Here is an 18496-nt window from a genome sequence, read left to right as displayed (position 1 = left end):
CCTCAGGTATGAAAGTTGAGAAGAACAAATGAAGTTCAGGATACTTAAGGGCGGACGTTTTGAACCACAGATTTTTGGTTCAGAAAGCTGGGCTTCTCGTGTGTGGTTTAAAAAAAATAAGGGCGATTCTTAGGTGATCTGAACCCAGGTTCTGACCTGGTTCCTGAACGCTGAAAACTCTTCCAGGCTGGGACAAAGCAGGAAGGAGAGAGAGAGAGAGAGAGAGAGAGAGAGAGAGAGAGAGAGAGAGAGAGAGAGAAAGAGAGAGAGACAGAGGGGTGTTACAGCCATTGGGGAGAAGACCTAACATTTAAAAGCTGAATTCTTTGGAGCCAGCTGGCAGCTCCAAACATGAGGTCTTGACATGCCTTTAGCAAGATGCTTTTGGTGCAAGACCAGGAGCCAGGGGAGCCCATCGCCTGAAGTCACTGAAGAAGCAGAAAAGGATGCCAATTCACCCACTATTTTCGCCTTCTGCATGGGGCAGCCTAAACGTTCCTGCTTCACTGATCCCACCTCACTGGGAGTCTGCCCAAGGGAGGAGGGCTGCCCCACACAGACGCAGCTCCCGCCCAGCCTGGATTCCTGACGGTGAGTGTTTGCCCGGGGCCATCTACCTTTAAGAATGGACAACTGCACAGAAGCATTGTTTTCAAGTCTCAAGAGAGACGGAAAGTCTGGTTTTCCAGGAGGGTGGGGAGAAGGAAAGCCTCAATCGAAACAAAGCGGGTAAATGTCTTCAAAATAACTATGTTTATACAGAAAATGCTAGGTATGGGCCCTATGCTGTTAGTGTGAGGGATTCGGCAGAATCTGAGGTTTCCAGCCAAGCAGCTCCTCCCCCTCCAAGAGTTGCCCCCCTCCCGCCCCTCAATGAGCCCTCAAGCAGCAGCCCCAATGTGGAACCACTGTGCATCCTTCACAGAAAGAGAAAACACGACTGTATCCTTTTTTTTTTTCATTAGCAGCGCAGAAAACACAGGTGCTTGCTAGCCCAAGCAAGTAAGGGTTTTGTGGAAGGAGGGGGGGGGAATTATATGGCATTTCAAGGGGAGGGGGCAATAAACCCTGACACTAAAGTGCAACACGTCCTAAACGCTTTGTCATCCGGTGTCACCAAAAAAACAAAATTAAGAAGAAGAAGAAGAGGTGTTCGCAAAGCTTTAGATTTCCAGTTGCTGGAGGGAGGCGGCCTTTGAAATGACAGCGAGGAAAATAAATTCACATGGCCGTCGGCTTCAGAAATCAGGAGCCCTTTGGTGTGGAGCGGAGCAGGGTGGCAATACAGAGAGTATTTCACCACGTGGTTGGTAGTGTGAGGATTGGGGTGGGGAAGGAGAAACACTGTATTTATAACGTTTCCAAGAAGCAGCAGCGCCAAGAGCAGAAACGAATATTCTCAACTCCTTCAGCAAACTCAACGCACCACTTTTTTTTTGGCATCTTCAAAATCCACTCCAGCCCAAACACCTCAAAGAACAACATAAGCTTTCTCCCCGCCCCTTTAAAGACAAGCTGCTCCTCCACGCTTTCGAGGGGCGCGGCCGACTGCCCGGGGGTGGGGGGAGCAGAGGGGAAGAGGGCAGGTGGCTGCAGATACAACCCGGTCAGCACCGCTGCCTCTCTTTAAGGAAAAAGAAAAAAAGCCAGATCCGTTCCAGATCCATTCTTCAGCGTAAAAGGGGTGGGGGGCGAGGGAGAATACAACCTTGAAGCTAGATGGGAAATAGCCAAGGGGGTGGGAGGGAGGAGGGGTGGGGGAAGATACGATTTCACAGCCTGAAGGCCAGTCTCATCAGCTCAAATATCTCTGTTGGAAGGGGTGGGGGGTGAAAGAACAGAATCCCTCAGTGCCGCCTCATCTTCACTTTCCGAGCTGGACTGCCGTCCTCCTCTTCCTCGTCAAAGTCCTCCGTGTACTCGTAAGACTTCCGCCAATAGTTCTCAGAGCTGAAATGGCTCCGCCTCCTGTGCTTGGGCAAGAGGACCGAGCGCCTGTTCTCCTCTTTATCCATTTCTAGAATCCGAGGTCTGAGGAGAAGAAAAAAAGACAGACAGACAGACCAGTGAGAGGATTCGGGGCAGTGTTAGAAATTAGTCAGGCTCATTTTGCGACTGGCGCCGCCGGTCCAACTGCGACCTCGTGGAGATCTCTGGGTGTCCGGCTGGCGACTGGGGAAAGCAAAGCATCACTTAGAGAAGGATCTAAAAGATTTTCCTAGAAGCTTCGATTTGTTTTATTCCGAATTGTTTTACAGTGGTACCTCGGGTTACATACGCTTCAGGTTACAGACTCTGCTAACCCAGAAATAGTACCTTGGGTTAAGAACTTTGCTTCAGGATGAGAACAGAAATCGTGCTCCGGTGGCGCGGCAGCAGCGGGAGGCCCCATTAGCTAAAGTGGTGCTTCAGGTTAAGAACAGTTTCAGGTTAAGAATGGACTTCCGGAACGAATTAAGTACTTAGCCCGAGGTACCACTGTATTTGATGTTTTAGTGTGTTGTATGAAACGAAATCGACAACAACATTGGGGGAAAACGGTGCCTAGACAGTCCCTTGTGGTGACTGTAGCACTGGTCTAAGGTGCCATTGGGAATTAGTCAAAACAAAAAAAATTCCTTCCAGTAGCACCTTAAAGACCAACTAAGTTAGTTCTTGGTATGAGCTTTCGTGTGCATGCACACTTCTTCAGATACACTGCATGCACACGAAAGCTCATACCAAGAACTAACTTAGTTGGTCTTTAAGGTGCTACTGGAAGGAATTTTTTTTGTTTTGACTATGGCAGACCAACACGGCTAAGGTAAAGGTAAAGGTACCCCTGCCCGTACGGGCCAGTCTTGACAGACTCTGGGGTTGTGCGCCCATCTCACTTAAGAGGCCAGGGGCCAGCGCTGTCCGGAGACACTTCCGGGTCACGTGGCCAGCGTGACATCGCTGCTCTGGCGAGCCAGAGCCGCACAGGGAAATGCCGTTTACCTTCCCGCTGGTAAGCGGTCCCTATTTATCTACTTGCACCCAGAGGTGCTTTCGAACTGCTAGGTTGGCAGGCGCTGGGACCGAGCAGCGGGAGCGCACCCCGCCACAGGGATTTGAACCGCCGACCTTTCGATCGGCAAGTCCTAGGCGCTGAGGCTTTAGCCCACAGCGCCACCTGCGTCCCCGCAGGTTAAAGTTAAAGACTTAGTTGGTCTTTAAGGTGCTACTGGAAGGAATTTTTTTTGTTTTGACTATGGCAGACCAACACGGCTACCTATCTGTAATTGGGAATTAGGTTATATATTTCGTACTACCTCATAACTGCTGCTTTTCACTGGAACAGTTACACCAGAGGTGGGAGACCAGTGGCTCTCCGCATGATGCTGGACTCCAACTCCCATCATCCCCGACCACTGCCCAACTGGCTGGGAATGATGGGAGTTGGAGCCGAGGAACATTTAAAGGACCACAGGTTCCCCCATGCAAGTGACAAGGTGCACAGTACGCCAAGACCTTTTCACTGGGACTCATTGTCTACCCTACCTCAAAGGCTAAGGGAAGATGAACAATGCAAAGATCCAAACAGATACTTTAGGCACCCCTGGAGGCCGTGCACCTCCAGTAACATTTTGGGCTCTCTCCTTCATTGAACCCTGACCTAACCCAACCCCAAAACACTGTATTGCAAACAGCGGTTGACATGCCTGCACCACATGGGAAGAGTTCAACACCACTCCAAAGCCAAATTATATCCACACACACCGGTCGGAAATTATGGATGGGTGTCTCTGTGGAAGCATCTAAGCCTTACTTCAGGAGACAGCCCCACCTGCAAAGCACACACGCAGGTGGAGTGGAGGTAACAGGTTTGCCTCTTTTGTGCCAATACCTGCCTCTCCACTCACAGATTCCAAACCAAAGCCTCATTTTGCAACCGGAAGCAGCCACTGCTTCTGCACAATTCCATTAATTGTGGCACTTGAGTGCAAAGACTGACACCCGCAGGGCTATGGACTTTCCCAACCGTGGGTTACAGTCGCATGCAAAAACCAGCAGAAGCCAAGCAAGAGGTCACTCCTTCCTCACTCCACAAAACCACTCAACTCAGCAGCTCTCCTGCCTCTCTCTATGATGCGCAGCTGCCATCCTCCTGCCCTGCCCCGTTGTGGATTCACTTACCGGTGAGCAGCGTCTGGGTCTGCTTTGCGATGGGACCTCTTTGGCTTCAGGATGGGGTCCCTGTTGCTTCCTGACAGGCGGTCAGAGGCGTACCCTGGCAGCAGCACAGAACTACTCAGGGATCTCGTCTCCAGCCGGGGAGCGTCTAGCCTGGTCCTGGAAGGGTTAAGAAACAAAAGTGGTGCTCATCTAATTCTACCAGATGCATCGGAACAGGAGACACAATTTGTGTTAAGAGACACTGTGCCAACATTCAACATTTGCCCCAGGGGTGCAGGCCAGAGGAGGCGGCCACATGCCACACATGTGATCTGATGAGCAAAAGTCAGGCCTCCCTATCTGTTGCTAGGGGAAACTTCAAAGTGCCTCTCCCCTCCCCGAAATCCGTATTTTATATGTATCTTGACTGGGCACCAACCAGAGCCCCTGCCTAGCACATGATAGTTAACATTTACAGAAATGCTGACCTAAATTGAATCTGATGCCAGTTCACTGATATATATGCAGTTGAACACTCTAGTTGGATTTTCCCAGATTTCCTCTGAAAGAAACCCCAGATGCCCCAGGAATGGCAGACTTCCACAGCCGACATGACAGAAAAAAAGCAGCGTGCATGCTTTCAGCTCGAACTTTGCATGCATGTGCAGAAGCCGTTTGTTTATTGATTTGCAGAAGCTGCTTTCTAGGATAGAATTTATGGATTTCCCCAGCTACACCTGCCCACAGGACCCCTCCTCTGCCACCACGAGTTTGACTGGGACCTGAGAAACGCACTCAGAGGGCAATGCTGGGGCTACAAATGGGACTAGAGCTTTCTGCATGGCCCACCCTGCTTCTTCTGCCCATTTGTCTTAGAAGCCACATGCTGAACTGAATTGGCAGGTGCCAAATGGATACATGCGATAGTGGAGTTGGAAGCGGACAGGTGGTCCAAGGACCGCAGAAAGGAAGCCATGTCCTTTATCCGTAGCAGGTTGCAGGGCAGGGATGAGGAACCTGTGGCCCTCCAGATGTTGTTGAACTACAGTTCCCAGCATCCCTGACCGCTGGCCTCTCTCGCTGCACGATTCCAAGCAGAGCGTTTGGCACTGGAGCAGAAACCAGCATTTGTGAAGCAATCTTTCCATAAGAAGAAAAAAGCATCGAAGCTTGTAGGATTGGCACACCAGTCAAGAGGCCTGTCAAATATTCCAAGAAGTCTCAGTGCCAGAGGATGCTTGCCTGCTGTCAACGTAGCATAACTACTTTTTCAAAACAGACGTTTTGCGTTTTAATATTTCGCTGCTGCTCTGCTTCCTTCTGGCTTGCATTTCATGATTATTATTTTTAAACGGAGCTATTGCAATTCCATGATAAAAGCCAAAAGGGGTGGACCATCCAGAGACTTGTTGATGTTTATAGCAACCTTACCAAACACTCTCAAAACTAAAGATGTCTTAGAAGTTACTTGTCCAAACTGTTAAGTAATTTGCATAAGTAACAAGTCTGATGAAGATTATCTTTTTAACTGCCCAAATAAAACCAACACTTCTGACACACTTGCCCAGTTCTCGATCAGTCAGTTGATCTACTTCAGCTGGACCAAACCCTGTTATCTGAATGTCTACAAGCAGCATTTAATGCAGGCTCAGAAACCAGAGGTGGAGCTCTGCTAACCTCCTGTCCCTCAACACGTTGCCAGGTCCCATTTCTCATCAGGCAAACACATTCCTTAAAGTTCTAAGTAGCTCAAGAGGTTGTCCCAAACTAACAGGGCAGGGGGAAAATAATCTTGCAACCTGCTCCTGAAACTAGCTGGGAGCTGAGCTGCAGCCTCGTGTTTTTCCATCTGCTCTTAAAGCCAATTTCTTTCTTGGTCGCTCCAACTCCAACTCCAACTCCGCCTCAGAGTTCGCCAGGCTGTTCTGCAGCCACCCTCCGCAGCAGCCCAGAGCATGCAGGAAGAATCCATAAATATTGCTATGCTTCCACTGCCTTGAAGTTTTTATGACCACGCCGGTTACCAGACCGTTCAGGAAAATTCCACTCGAAGTGAATTGGAGCTAGATCGTTTCCTCATTACGCACTTCTGTTCTCAAGCAAGTACTGAGTTAGCAGAGGTGTAAGTACGAGACATGAAAAAGAACCTTCCCTAGAGTCTTATGAACACTGCCGGAGGATTGTTTGATCCTAGCCGCCATGTTTCCTGCTTGGCAGGGGGTTGGACTCGATGGCCCTTGTGGTCTCTTCCAACTCTATGATTCTATGTTTTGCAAGGGCTGGAGCCCCTGAGCTCCCTGTCTGATGCACATTACAGGAGACACTGCTCACAACCAGGGCCACTAGCAGACTAGCAACCTGACACGCTCCCATTTCCCTGCCAAGGATTCCACAAATCATGGATACAGTTCCAACTCTCTCAAGTGGCGATGCAAACCCAGCCTGCAAGGCAGCATTGGGGTTAATCTACTCCTGTGAGAGGGCGACCAAGATAAGAAAGGGTCTGGAAACCAAGCCTTTATGAGGAATGGTTGTTGGAATTGGGTATGTTTAGCCTGGTAAAGAAGAAACTGAGAGGAGTAAAATAAAATGGTAAAAGATAATGGACCCCTGAGAGTTAAGTCCAGTCGCAGATAACTCTAGGGTTGCAGTGCTCATCTCGCTTTACAGGCCGAGGGAGCCGGCATTTGTTTTTCCGGGTCATGTGGCCAGCATGACTAAGCCGCCTCTGGCGCAATGGAACACTGAAACCAGAGCAGCGCACGGAAACGCTGTTTACCTTCCCACCAGAGCAGTACCTATTTATCTTCTTGCACTTTTTGGCGTGCTTTCAAACTGCTAGGTTGGCAGGAGCTGGGACCGAGCAACAGAAGCTCAACCCATCGTGGGGATTCAAACCCCCAACCTTCTGATCGGTAAGCCCAAGAGGCTCAGTGGTTTAGACCACAGCGCCACCCGCGTCCCATTGAGGAGTAAGATAGCCATCTTCAATTATCTAAAGGGCTGTCACATGGAAGATAGAGCAAGCTTGTCTTCTCCTGCTACGGAGGCTAGGATCCAAACCAATGGCTTCAAGATACAATAAAGGAGATTCTGACTAAACATCAGGAAGATCTTTCTGACCTAAGATCTGTTTGACAGCGGAACAGACTCCTACAAGAGGTGGTGGACTCTCCTTCCTTTTTAAAGCAGGTGCTGGATGGCCATCTGTCATGTATGATCAAGTTGAGATTCCTGCATTGCAGGGGGTTTGCCTAGATGACCCTCGGGGTTCCTTTCCAACGTTATAGTTCTATGATTCTATAAGGAAAGCAGCACGCACTGTAACTGGGCCCTCCGGATGTTACTGGATCACAACTCCCATCAATCCCTGACCGCAGGCCATGCTGGCTGGAGCTAATGGAACTGGAGTTCAACAACACCTGGAAGACTGCAGGTTGCCCACCATTACTCCATAACAGTGTTTCCCAAACTTGGGTCTCCAGCTGCTTTTAGACTACAACTCCCAACATCCCTAGCTAGCAGGACCAGTGGGGTCAGGGATTATGGGAACTGTAGTCCAAAAACACCTGGAGATCTAAATTTGGGGATCCTGCTCTGTGGTGTAGAATGCACCATGAGAAGCTCCAAATTTGTATTGTGCAGCGATTACCTTCAGCTTTAAGCCAATTGTGTGAGCCCACCAAACGTCAGGGAGGTTCAAACTCTCTCACACCAAGACCACATCGAGCACACAACTGCTCAGGCCTCTTAAGCCTGCTGTTCTGAGTTGTATTTGCAAAGCCAAGCCTCTGTTTCCTACCGGTGTATGTGTGCGAGCCAATGGAAAGGGCAGGAAGCGCTGTTACTTTAAGGAAGATTTAGTGGGGCTAGTCCATTCTTTCCACTTTTCCTGGCTGCATGCCTTCAAAACAGACCACAATGTGTTTTACCAGTTAAGTGCTAGGAAGGGGCAGGATGTTTTGAGAATGCTAAGAAAACACTTCCTCGGCCTCCCAGCAGAGTTACGGTTTCCCAGGATTTACTGGGTCATCAAGAGGTGCCCCAAGTTCCTCCCTGCATCTTCTTAAGGAGGCCCGGCTTAACATTTTAAAAACAAACAAACCACGGGCCTCATAAATGGGAGCAAGGAAACAGCTATGTCTCACAAAGTTCGAGAGTGATTTTGCTTAGCCAGGACAGAATCATCTGCGTTAGCTGCTACCAGTTTTAGCAGCTCAGAGTATTGGCAGCAGCAAGAATGTGAAAGGATGTTTTCCCCTTTAGAAACATATACAAATTACAATCTCTTCAAAGATGCTTCACCACTTACTTCCTAAGGATGATGACTGCTCTCCTCTCCTTGATATCCTGTGGTCGAATGCAGTGTGTAATTTCATCAGCTGCGTAACCACTGTGGAAGAGAAAGATCCAAGAGGGATTTCAAACCAAGCCAACTTAAGTTTTAAAAGGCTGTATCTGTTCCTGCTTCTCTCCAGCCCCAGTTCAGCCATACTGGTGATCAAACAGCTCCGTCTACAACTTCAGCCAACACTTATAGCCCTTCATAACATCTCTTCCCACCATTTAAGTTTATTTCACTTATATTCCACCCTTTTTTCCTAAGGAGCTCAGGGTAGCAATGCTCTCCCCCTCCACATCTTATCCAAACAACAACCCTGTGAGGTAGGTTAAGGCAGGGACTGGCCGAAGCTCACCCAATTGAGTTTTGGGAGTGGGGATTTGAACCCTGGTCTCCCAGGTCCTATGCGGGCACTCTAACCATTATGCCACACTGGCTCACCATCAATGCAGCAGACAAGGCCATTTTCTCAGGTTCATGTGGGAATCTGCCTTATACAGAGACAGACCATTGGCCCAGGTAGCTCAGTATTGCTAACTAGCAGTGGCTCTCCAGGATTTCAGACAGAGAACATTTCCAGTCCTATCTCGAGATATCAGGGATTGATTGCATATTACCTGGGACCACCATCCTGCCCTGAGATCCTCTAGAGCAGGGGTCACCAACTCCCAACAGCTGTAGCAAGTGTGGCCAACAGCAGGGAATGATGAGAGTCAGAGCTCAACAACATCAGGAAGGCCACAGCTTCCCCACCCCTGCTCTTGAGAAAGCCATATAAAAATATTTGCCACACAGACCGTTGCTTGCATGATTCCACCACCTACTCCAAACCCTCGCTGCCACCCATAACCACAGATCAAATGCAGTAGCGTGGGCCAGCTTTGCTGGAGTCTTCAAATTCCCAATGTAAGAATCTTCCCACCTTCCCTCCCCAAGAGTCAACTTTGTTCTTTTTCGGGCTGCAGGGACCAGTGGCTCAGGTAAGCATCTACCTGAACAGGTAGAATGCTGGTGCAGGAAGGTGGGGGATGTGGGGGAAAGGAGAACACGGGACGAAGTCTAGCTTGCTTGGGCGACAGTGTGAGCAAACTCAATAGCTATATTCTGACAACTGTGCCCAAGATCTTCTAGGGAAAGTGGGGGGGGGGGAAGAGAGAAACATTTTTGTTCCATTTGAGATCCTTGACAGGATCTGCATTACAGCACAGCTGCAAAGACCAGGAGGGCTTTCAATACGCAGCACTTCCCTGATTCCAGACCCATGACTACCGGGTAATTCTGAAAATCTTAATGGCACTCAAAGCACTATTTCTCCTATTCAGAGGGACTGTGAGCAAGATCCTTTGCAGAAGGCTACAATGAACTGCTCGCAGTCAGGAAATACTGAAGCAATGCCTTCTATTCCCTGGCTACCATTATCATTAGCCACGAACAGAAGCCACGTGTTTGTGAAGATCCCAGTACAGTGGTACTTCGGGTTACATATGCTTCAGCTTACATATGCTTCAGGTTACAGACTCCGCTAACCCAGAAATAGTGCTTCAGGTTGAGAACTTTGCTTCAGGGTGAGAACAGAAATCGTGCTCCAGCGGTGCAGCAGCAGCAGGAGGCCCCATTAGCTAAAGTGGTGCTTCAGCTTAAGAACAGTTTCAGGTTAAGAACGGACCTCCGGAATGAATTAAGTACTTAACCCGAGGTACCTCTGTAGTTTCTTAACATCCTCACAGGACTACCATTCCCAGAGTTCACTGAGAAACCCTTGACTATTAGAACCAGTTTAAGTTTGTATTGTTAATACACCTCAAGCCTTGCCTGCATAACCCAACCCCCACAAACTGACCATTTCAATAGCTTTGCCATGAAGTTTCCTAGCAGCACGGCAACAATATGTGCATTGGCTTTCATGAATGGATTTGCACAGACGTCTGAGTTCCAAAGAGTACCTGTACGAAAGCGACCAAATTCAGATAGGACAGAAAAAAGACTTAGGTTGTTCTATTTCAGTAGGACACACCTTCATTGCAGCTACGGATTTCAAAAATTTCTGTCAGGTACGGTGGGCTCCCCCAGTTGGCCACCAGCCCATGCCTGAAAGCAATCGTTGCCAAAATGGGGGGTGGGATTTTGCTTGTTCAGTGTTACAAAAACTATGTACAGCCTCATACCTAACTAGTTGCACACTATTTCACAGGAGTAGAAATTCCCAATAGGGCCGCAAAACCCTGATCATTTACACTAGCAGCAGGTAAGTCTTCTGGGAGGAGACTCTGTGAAAAGGCATCTTATCAACTTGTTTTAAGGCCTCTCAAGAGAGTTCAAAGTGACTCCCACCTCTCAACCAAGTTGTAGAGAACAGGAAGCACAACGGACTGTGTTTCCCATTCCCTGCATTTCTTCGTAACATTTGAAGCAGCGCTTACAGATTCTCTCCTCCCATGCAAAAAGCATATAAATATCAGCTAGGGCGGTACAGCAGTCATGTGCTGAACAATCAGGAGGCAAGAATTAGGAAGATGCGTTCTTAAGACACTCAAGAACAAGGATGGTGAGCAAAGCCTAAGTGTCTGCCCACATAACTCCTGTGAACTGTTGCATCAACCTCTCCCCTACCAGCAAAAGCCACTGACCAAGCGATATTAAGACTCATGTTGCCATAACAAGCATGCTGCTTCTATTTGGCTAGGTTCTCCCTGCCAGCCCTCTCGACAGCAGCCGTATTTAGAACTACTCCCTCCCTTCTTGACCAGGTTCTTATACCCAGCTGGCCCACGTGACTGGAACACTGGCCTAGTCCATTCTGGCAGTGCCAAGCAGATCTAGGAGTGCTGAGCGCTGCACTGGCAGTGCTGACTTTCTGCTCAGGCCAACCTCCCTTGGAAAGGTGCCCTTTTATAGTTAATGCTCAAAAACCTAGTAGCTGCTGCCCTCAAACTGAAGTAACTTCTGCATTGAAAGTGTGCTAGTTGCTTAACGCTGCCTTCTTTTCTTGGAAACCAGGCAAGCTGGGACAGGACAGTGAAGGTGCTGCATGGTGACCCACCCGTAGGCCTACTGAAATTCTAGAAGATTTCTGCTACTAGAAAAGACTTGTGGAAATGCTGTTTCTGTCCCTGAGGAACTGGCTCAGACACTGTAGGCTGCAGTAGACCCATGCTGCTCTATGCAGAGGGGACTTCACCCATCCGTCCGTGAAAAGCTCATATGGTCAAATAATCTGGAATTCCATTCCACTCCTTCCCTCCAACTTGGCAACTCTGAAGCACAGGTGAAGTTCTTTCAGCCATTCCTTTCTTAATGAATTAGGTTCACATTTGACATAGTTGCCGCAATACAAAACTAACAGGGCGGCTGGTTCTCTATAAGAATCAAGAGCAGAAAGCTTCGGACAAAAGGAAAAGCCACTGTCCCCTTGAAGCAAAGAATTCATGAATAAAAAGCCAGGCTTCTGAAAAGCCGCTTGCCTGCTCACCTGGGACAAGTCTTAGGGTACCAATTTCCCCTTTTGGGGTGCATCCCTGCAACGTTACCACAGATGAGCAAGGTAAGAAGAGATAGTCATCTTTTTGAAGGGATGCCACTGTCTTCAGCTATCTGAAACAGCCAGGGAGGCAGGTGCATGCCAAGAGTCCCGTTAGTCTTGCTAGTCACACATGGCAACTCCATAGCAGAAGCGGGTGGCTTCAGCAGACTTAGCAACCAGTGTAAGCTGCTGGCTGCCTCCATTATTATCATAAATTATATCTCCCTTAAAAATGGGTAGGGCCAACAATTCTTACTGCATACACCATGGTGGGAGCCATACAGATTTTGCAACAGACCTTTCGTTAGACTGACAAAATAATTTCCCGTGTTTAGCACCTCCTTGCTATCAAACTGCATCAGGCAGAGTTTCATTTCAACTGCAGAGTGTTCAGCTGCTCAGCCCCTTCCTGGAAGTTCCTGCCACATGTAATTCTGCGTGAGCCTTGGTTAATGTGCGCACTTTTAGAGATAATGCTTAGTCCTTACACTGCTTTATTATTGATGCACCTGGACTATTGTGCAAGGCCGCGTTTATGTGAAGGAGAGATTTTCCTTCCTGGCTCATGCAGAGATCGCTTTACAAATGTAAGCAGGGGATCACGTTACCCCCTCAAGCAGCCTTTCAGACTGGCAGAAGTGTTCACTTCTCAGACCAAAAAATGTTGGTTGCCCTCCCTTTGCCATGGCAACGCGGAACCATTAGGGATGTTTGACTCATCCTGGCGGAGAGCTGGCTTTGGCTTACATGGCTATAAATACAGTTTGTCACAGGCTTATCCTGACCCAACATTTCGCGCCCTTTCACACTCTGCTCCTGGAGAAGTTGCTCTTCCACAGGCACTAACGCCACAAGGAATGCTGTCTAGTGTTACCTGTAAGTATTTACACTGTAAACACAGTTTCAGAGAAAAAAGCAGAGCCAGGAATTGAAGAGGAGAACGCTACAGAAAACATCAGCGCTGCATATTGCAAAGTAACAGTCTTGGCTCTACAGCCAACAGAAAACGGGCTTGGAGAAACCCGTGGAAACACCTGTAGATAAATGGATACGCTAATACTTAGTTCAGTCCTAAAGGGTTGGCATACTTGAGATAGCTTTCCCCTTATGAAAGCTTTCCTTATTGCATGGTATCAGGACAGTGGACAAGAAATGGCAAAACACTACCACCAGCGGCAATTCAGGAGTACAGTGAACAAGGGCTCCCTGCCCAATTCCCGGCAGGGAAGGTCAATTGCTGGTTTTGCATGCAGGGCTTAACTCGCTCCTAGGAGGACTGCTACTGCTTGCACTGGGTTTTTACTTTCAGAATGATACTACTACGGAGAATCAACTGCAGCCAGAGAGCTCTCAAACCAGTTTGCATGGGAGATACAATTACCGGTACTCTGCTCCACTAACACGTTTTTCTCAAGCTGTGAGGGGGGCAGAGGCGCCCCCGGTGAATCAAAGAAAATTCCCAGACAAGGTGCAAGCTATCCAACTCTGGCTTGAGAGTGCCCTAGCTGGAGTGGAAGGCAGAGTGAAAAAAGCACTCCTTCCAATCAGACTTGCTGCTTCTTTTGTGTTGACTCCTGTTGTCAGGAGTCTGAAGCGAAGCCTTCTATCTTTTCCAGCACACAGTCATTACCCTTCTCTGGAGTTCCTTCTCTCTGGGAGGAGAGGGAGACTCTTCATCATAAGGAACGTCACCTGTCCTGCTTTAGTTCACATTAATTAGCAGGGGTGAGGACCCTGTGGCCCTTCAAATATGGCTGGACACCCAACTCCCATTAACTACAAGATGGCATGGTCTGGTCACGGTTGATGGGACTTGTAATCCAGCCAAACCTGGAGAGCCAGGGGTTCCTCCCCAATCCCTGGTTAATGCTTGCAGAGATGCAGTTTCTCCAACCATGGAGGCTCGTTTTGGCAGAACCCCTGAAACTGGGTGGCATTTATCACAAGCTATGACGGCTGATGTGATCTCCAGCTAACCTCCTCCTAGCTCTTATGAACCTTGCCTCAACAGTTCCTTGGGAAGCATTCTTGCATCAAGTTTGTATGCTGAGGACCCCCTGCACACTGCAGGTTCCATTCTGCACTGTTTGTGCTGGCTGTGCTGTTTGCTCTTGTTGATCACAAGCTGAGGATATGTCTTAGAACCCCAAAGTCCTTGCATCTGCATATAGCAGAGAAGATTAATAATGCGCAACAAACTCAGATGCTTGTCCTATCATTACAGATCTTATCAGTGAGGAGTCCTGGATGAGATTTCAAACCGTCTTAGGGCTGACTAGAAGACAGGTTTGAAAATCGCTGCTACAGTCAGTGGGATACACTTATGTTGCTTTGTAAGGTCACCTGCAGACCCAACACACAAATCACCTCCTCTTTTAGGTTCTGTTCCAGAAATTGTAAGGCAGGAATAATGGCAACTGTAAAAGACAAGCAAGGGTCACAAAACATTTAGCACTTGGAACATGATATACAAAATCAACACATAATACACAAATGTGTCTGGATGTACAGCTATCAATTCAGGAACTGAAATCGGCCAACGACTCGGAAAGGCCTCCTGCAAGTTTCCTTACCTGAGCACAGTGACACTCCCTCTTCTCACAGGCAGGAAGAAGACCGGCTCGGAGACCCTGATGGGCTTGAACTGGAACTTGCAGCCAAAGCAGAGTGCCGAGTCACTGAAGAACGACACCGAGACAATAGGCCTCTCAAATATGTGGATGGGATCCACATGGGAGACTATGCAGCCCCCAGGCTGGTAGTCATTGATCACCGCACTGTTCACAAAGCCCTCAGGGATGACCCGTTGCTCCACCAGCTTGCGGATGACGAGGTCATGGACCCACTCGGGAATGGAATCCACTTCCCCACGCGGGTACAGCCGTTCCTGACCGGGACCTCGCCTCTGCAGCTGAGACCCGTACGTATAACCCTCCCCAAAGAAGTACTTGTTCCGGAGAGGGGCCCTATCCACCGTGTGCTCTTTATAAAGGCCCTTCTCAGCCCTGGAGACCACGTCGTCAATGCGAGCTTCGATCTTGGAGCATTCCTCGGGGGTGAAGAGGCGGAGCTGCCGGATGCCGCTTTTGACTTTCTGGGCCTCTTCCTCCTCCTCCCGCTGGTGCTCCTCGCAGTCGCTGGGCTCCGACTCGGAATCCTCGTGGTACTTCCGCTTGCGCTCTGCAGTTCCACCTGAGCCTCCATAGGGAGACTCGGCAGGGTCTCGAGTGCCGCTCCCCTTGTAATTGTCCCGGTAAGGCATCATGGATTTGAGCTTCTCTCGCAGGTCTGTGTAGCCACTCCCAGCCATGGTGAGTTCCCCAGTCGCCTTCGCCACCTCTGCTGAACTCCCCGGTGAATGGTTTGTAGGGCTGGTGAGTGGGAAAGCGCTGTCCCCGTTCAAGGCATTGTCTATCCTAGTGGAATAATCTCCCAGAGGAAAAAACAAGAAATCCTACAGCTGAGCTTCCACAGGTGGAGAGCAAACCAAACCAGGTGCCCTTCCTGATGGGTAAGGCACTCCACCCTTCTGAGACACCCCGCCCCCAAGTCCCTGCAGCAGGGGCAAGGGGAAACAAATCCTTGCGAGAATGAGAAGAAAGTTACAGATTCAGTTTCATTCCAGTACTGATACGGAACGGACAGATGAATGCAAGGTCTTCTCGTCCAGTGGTACCAATCTTGTTTGGCAGGTGAGTGCCAGGACAATTAAGCACACTCCATCTGTGGGAAGAGAAAATGCTGTAAGCAAAGAGCAAGGAGGAAAAGTGCAGATAAGAGAAACAAGCAAGATACATTATCTGAGCCCACCGCACCAATAGCTGGGAAGCCCCTTTCCCAGGCATGCAAACCACCTGAGTCAACCTCCCTACGCTGTATCCTAGGAAACACTCCAGGCCAAGCCTGGCCTGGATAAGAGTAGGAAAAGTGGCTGCAATTAAAGGCATGGAGAAGCACAGGGTCAAGGAACAGACCAGAAGTTCACTCAGCTGCATTATCTGTTCCCTCTATACATATTGCCTCCTCCCTAACTCACTCATCAACTAGAAATACAGGAGAGGCCAGCAGGTGACAATGGTGAAAGCATCCCCCTTCCACCCCTGCTCCTTGTTCATCACCTACTCCTTCCAGGTGAAAAGGAACCAGGCCCATACATCATAAAGGAGAGGCTAATAAGGCACTCCCCCCTTCCAGAACCTTCCTCTACAGCTTTTCTGCTGTTCGTTGCCCCCCTACCTACTGGGTGAGGAGTAGCGCTCCCCAGAAACAGAGGTATGGCAGTGAGGGGGTAACTGCCTTCTTTGCCCCCCATATCTATTGCTGTCTGTCTCCCAAGCAAAAGGGCAGAAGGTCCAGAAAATTCTCATACAGCTAGAGGTTGGAAGGCAGCAGAGGAAATGTTGCCTATCTCTATACTTCTTTCTCTCTTTGTTACCCTCTCAGAAGAAGGGGAAAGAGACAGGAAGGAGAGCCAATTTTTATGCACCTGGATCCATTATCCTCTCCAGCAGGAAGAGAAGGGGGTGGGGGATGTACCTAATTAGTCAGAGTTTGAAAAGAAAGACCTTCTTTCCTGCATTCCTTGGCTTCCCACTCAGGAGGAGACATGAGGACCCCTCTATAACTAGGCCTAGCCTGTTTCCTCAATCCCCAAACCCACTGCTCAAAGCCAATCACACAAACCGAAAGAAAATGGGGAGGGGGGGGTAAGCCAGGAGGCCCATTATGTAATCAGGGGCTATAAATAAAAGTCTCGGCCCCACTGCAAGCCTATTGATCTCTGTGACCCTCTTAGAAAGCACCAAGAGACACAAGGGCCCCTCTATGGGCAGCAGGAGGTCAGGAGGGGAGCCAAGACCAACCTGCCTCACCCCCCACCCCCAAAAAAACCCTCAGCACCCGCCAGGCTCCTAAAGAAAAGGGAAGAGGGAGCCATGGTGTCCTCCCAGGGCATGGGGAGGGGGAAGAAAGCCTCTCCGCCCCCAAATGTTTGCCCTGATGCTCACCACACTATCCCAACCAAAACAGGCAGAAAGAGCAAGAGAGGAAGGAAGGAAAAAGCCTCTGACCGCGGCTGGCCCCCAAACCTATTGAGCTCTCAGTCAATTATCACTGCCTCGGAGGAAGGCGAGAGAAAAGGCAGAGGTAGTTACCCACTTAACAAGGCAGGGCCAGAACCCAGCGGCGCCTTTTCTCCGCCCCTGAACCTATTGGCGCCCCATCTCCGCCTTATCCGAACTTATCACAGAGAGCTGGGAAGCCCTTTTGCAGCCTCAGGGCCGCATTCCGGCCCCTCCAGGAGCCCCTATCCCACTTGACAAGGACGGGCGCCCCCGAACCTCTTGGTCTCTCCCCCTCACCCTCAGAGAGGCTGCTTCTCTCCTTCCCCCGGTCTCGCCTTTTACGGACAGCGCTGGGGGGGGGAGGGGCGTCCGCCCCGGAACCAACTGCCCCGGCTCACCGCGCCCGAGTAGTCCGGCCCCTCAGCACGCGCCGCCCGAGTCCGGCTCCGTCAGCGGCAGAGGCGGCCCGGCTCCCTCCATGGCAGCGGAGGCCCGGGGGCGGAGGAGGAAGGCCGGGCGGACGGAGGGAGACCAGGAAGGGAAGAGGCGTCGCCGCTGCCGCCGCTTCCTCCGCCGCCGCTGCCCGAACTCCTCGCTACGTCACCAGCGGCCGGCCCGACATTATAAATAACTTCAGGGGCATCCTCCTCACGGCGCAAGAGTCGGCCACTGCGCAGGCGCACGCTTCGGAGTGGCGCGCACTGCGCAGGCGCGCCGAAGCCCCGCCCCTCGCCCGCTCTCCAAGAGCCGAGCGGCTTCTCGTTTTGCGGCTAAAGAGCGTCCTCGCCACGGCGACTCCGCTTCTGCGCACGCGCCGCATGCCGACGCTCTTTCCAACTCCTCCTTCCACCGCCCCCTGTTTTTTCATCGCCATAGAGATGGGGAAAGGTAGAGCGGCTGCTTCCGGTGGACATCGGAACAGGCCGTTGGGTGTTTTCGATTCTCTCACAAGGATAAAAAAAGAGAGGTCAATCTAATATTATACAGACGCAGTAATTTTTTTTTAAAAAAAGAAAGTCATAGGCGTATATAAAATATACACTTCCGGCAGTTAATGGCGCATGCGCTGAGCAAAGTGCGTAGCTATAAAAGGCACTATAGAGATTGGAACGTGGAAGGGTGGAGTGGCGCTCTCATTATCCGTTATGTAACCACGTCCTTTATATTACGGCGTTGGAATGGAAACCGGAAGTGAAAGCTGTGCGTGTAAAACTCTTGTTTTTCTACCTCTATATTAAGGACTCCTTAAGGGCCTTTAATGTTCTCTGCGCATGCTCCTTAGTGCACGCGCACATGAAGCGCCATTTCCACGCCGTCAATCGCAATGACGTACAGAGCGTAGGGTGGGGTTTATGCCCTAGACGCCTGTGTGGGGTACTGTAGGGGGCGTGGCCAACTCAACAGGCTCCCCCTCCTTTCACCGCCTACCTCAGC

At 50.0% G+C, this 18496-nt stretch overlaps 1 protein-coding gene across 1 annotated transcript; it reads right to left on the bottom strand.

Moving 5' to 3' along the window:
- Positions 1–334: 334 nt before the first annotated feature.
- Positions 335–17724, bottom strand: ALKBH5 (alkB homolog 5, RNA demethylase). The gene is made up of 5 exons (XM_081888119.1): positions 17461–17724; positions 14573–15722; positions 8450–8530; positions 4159–4314; positions 335–2031 (listed from the first exon to the last, which is right to left on the bottom strand). The coding sequence occupies exons 2-5, from the start codon at positions 15307–15309 to the stop codon at positions 1848–1850; spliced, it is 1158 nt and encodes a 385-aa protein (XP_081744245.1). The 5' UTR covers positions 15310–15722; positions 17461–17724; the 3' UTR covers positions 335–1847.
- Between the last annotated feature and the right edge of the window lie 772 nt (positions 17725–18496).

This window comes from Podarcis melisellensis (assembly GCF_964234715.1).
Source record: "Podarcis melisellensis genome assembly, chromosome: 14".
NCBI classification, from domain to species: Eukaryota; Metazoa; Chordata; class Lepidosauria; order Squamata; family Lacertidae; genus Podarcis; species Podarcis melisellensis.
This window is presented reverse-complemented; position numbering and strand designations above follow the sequence as displayed.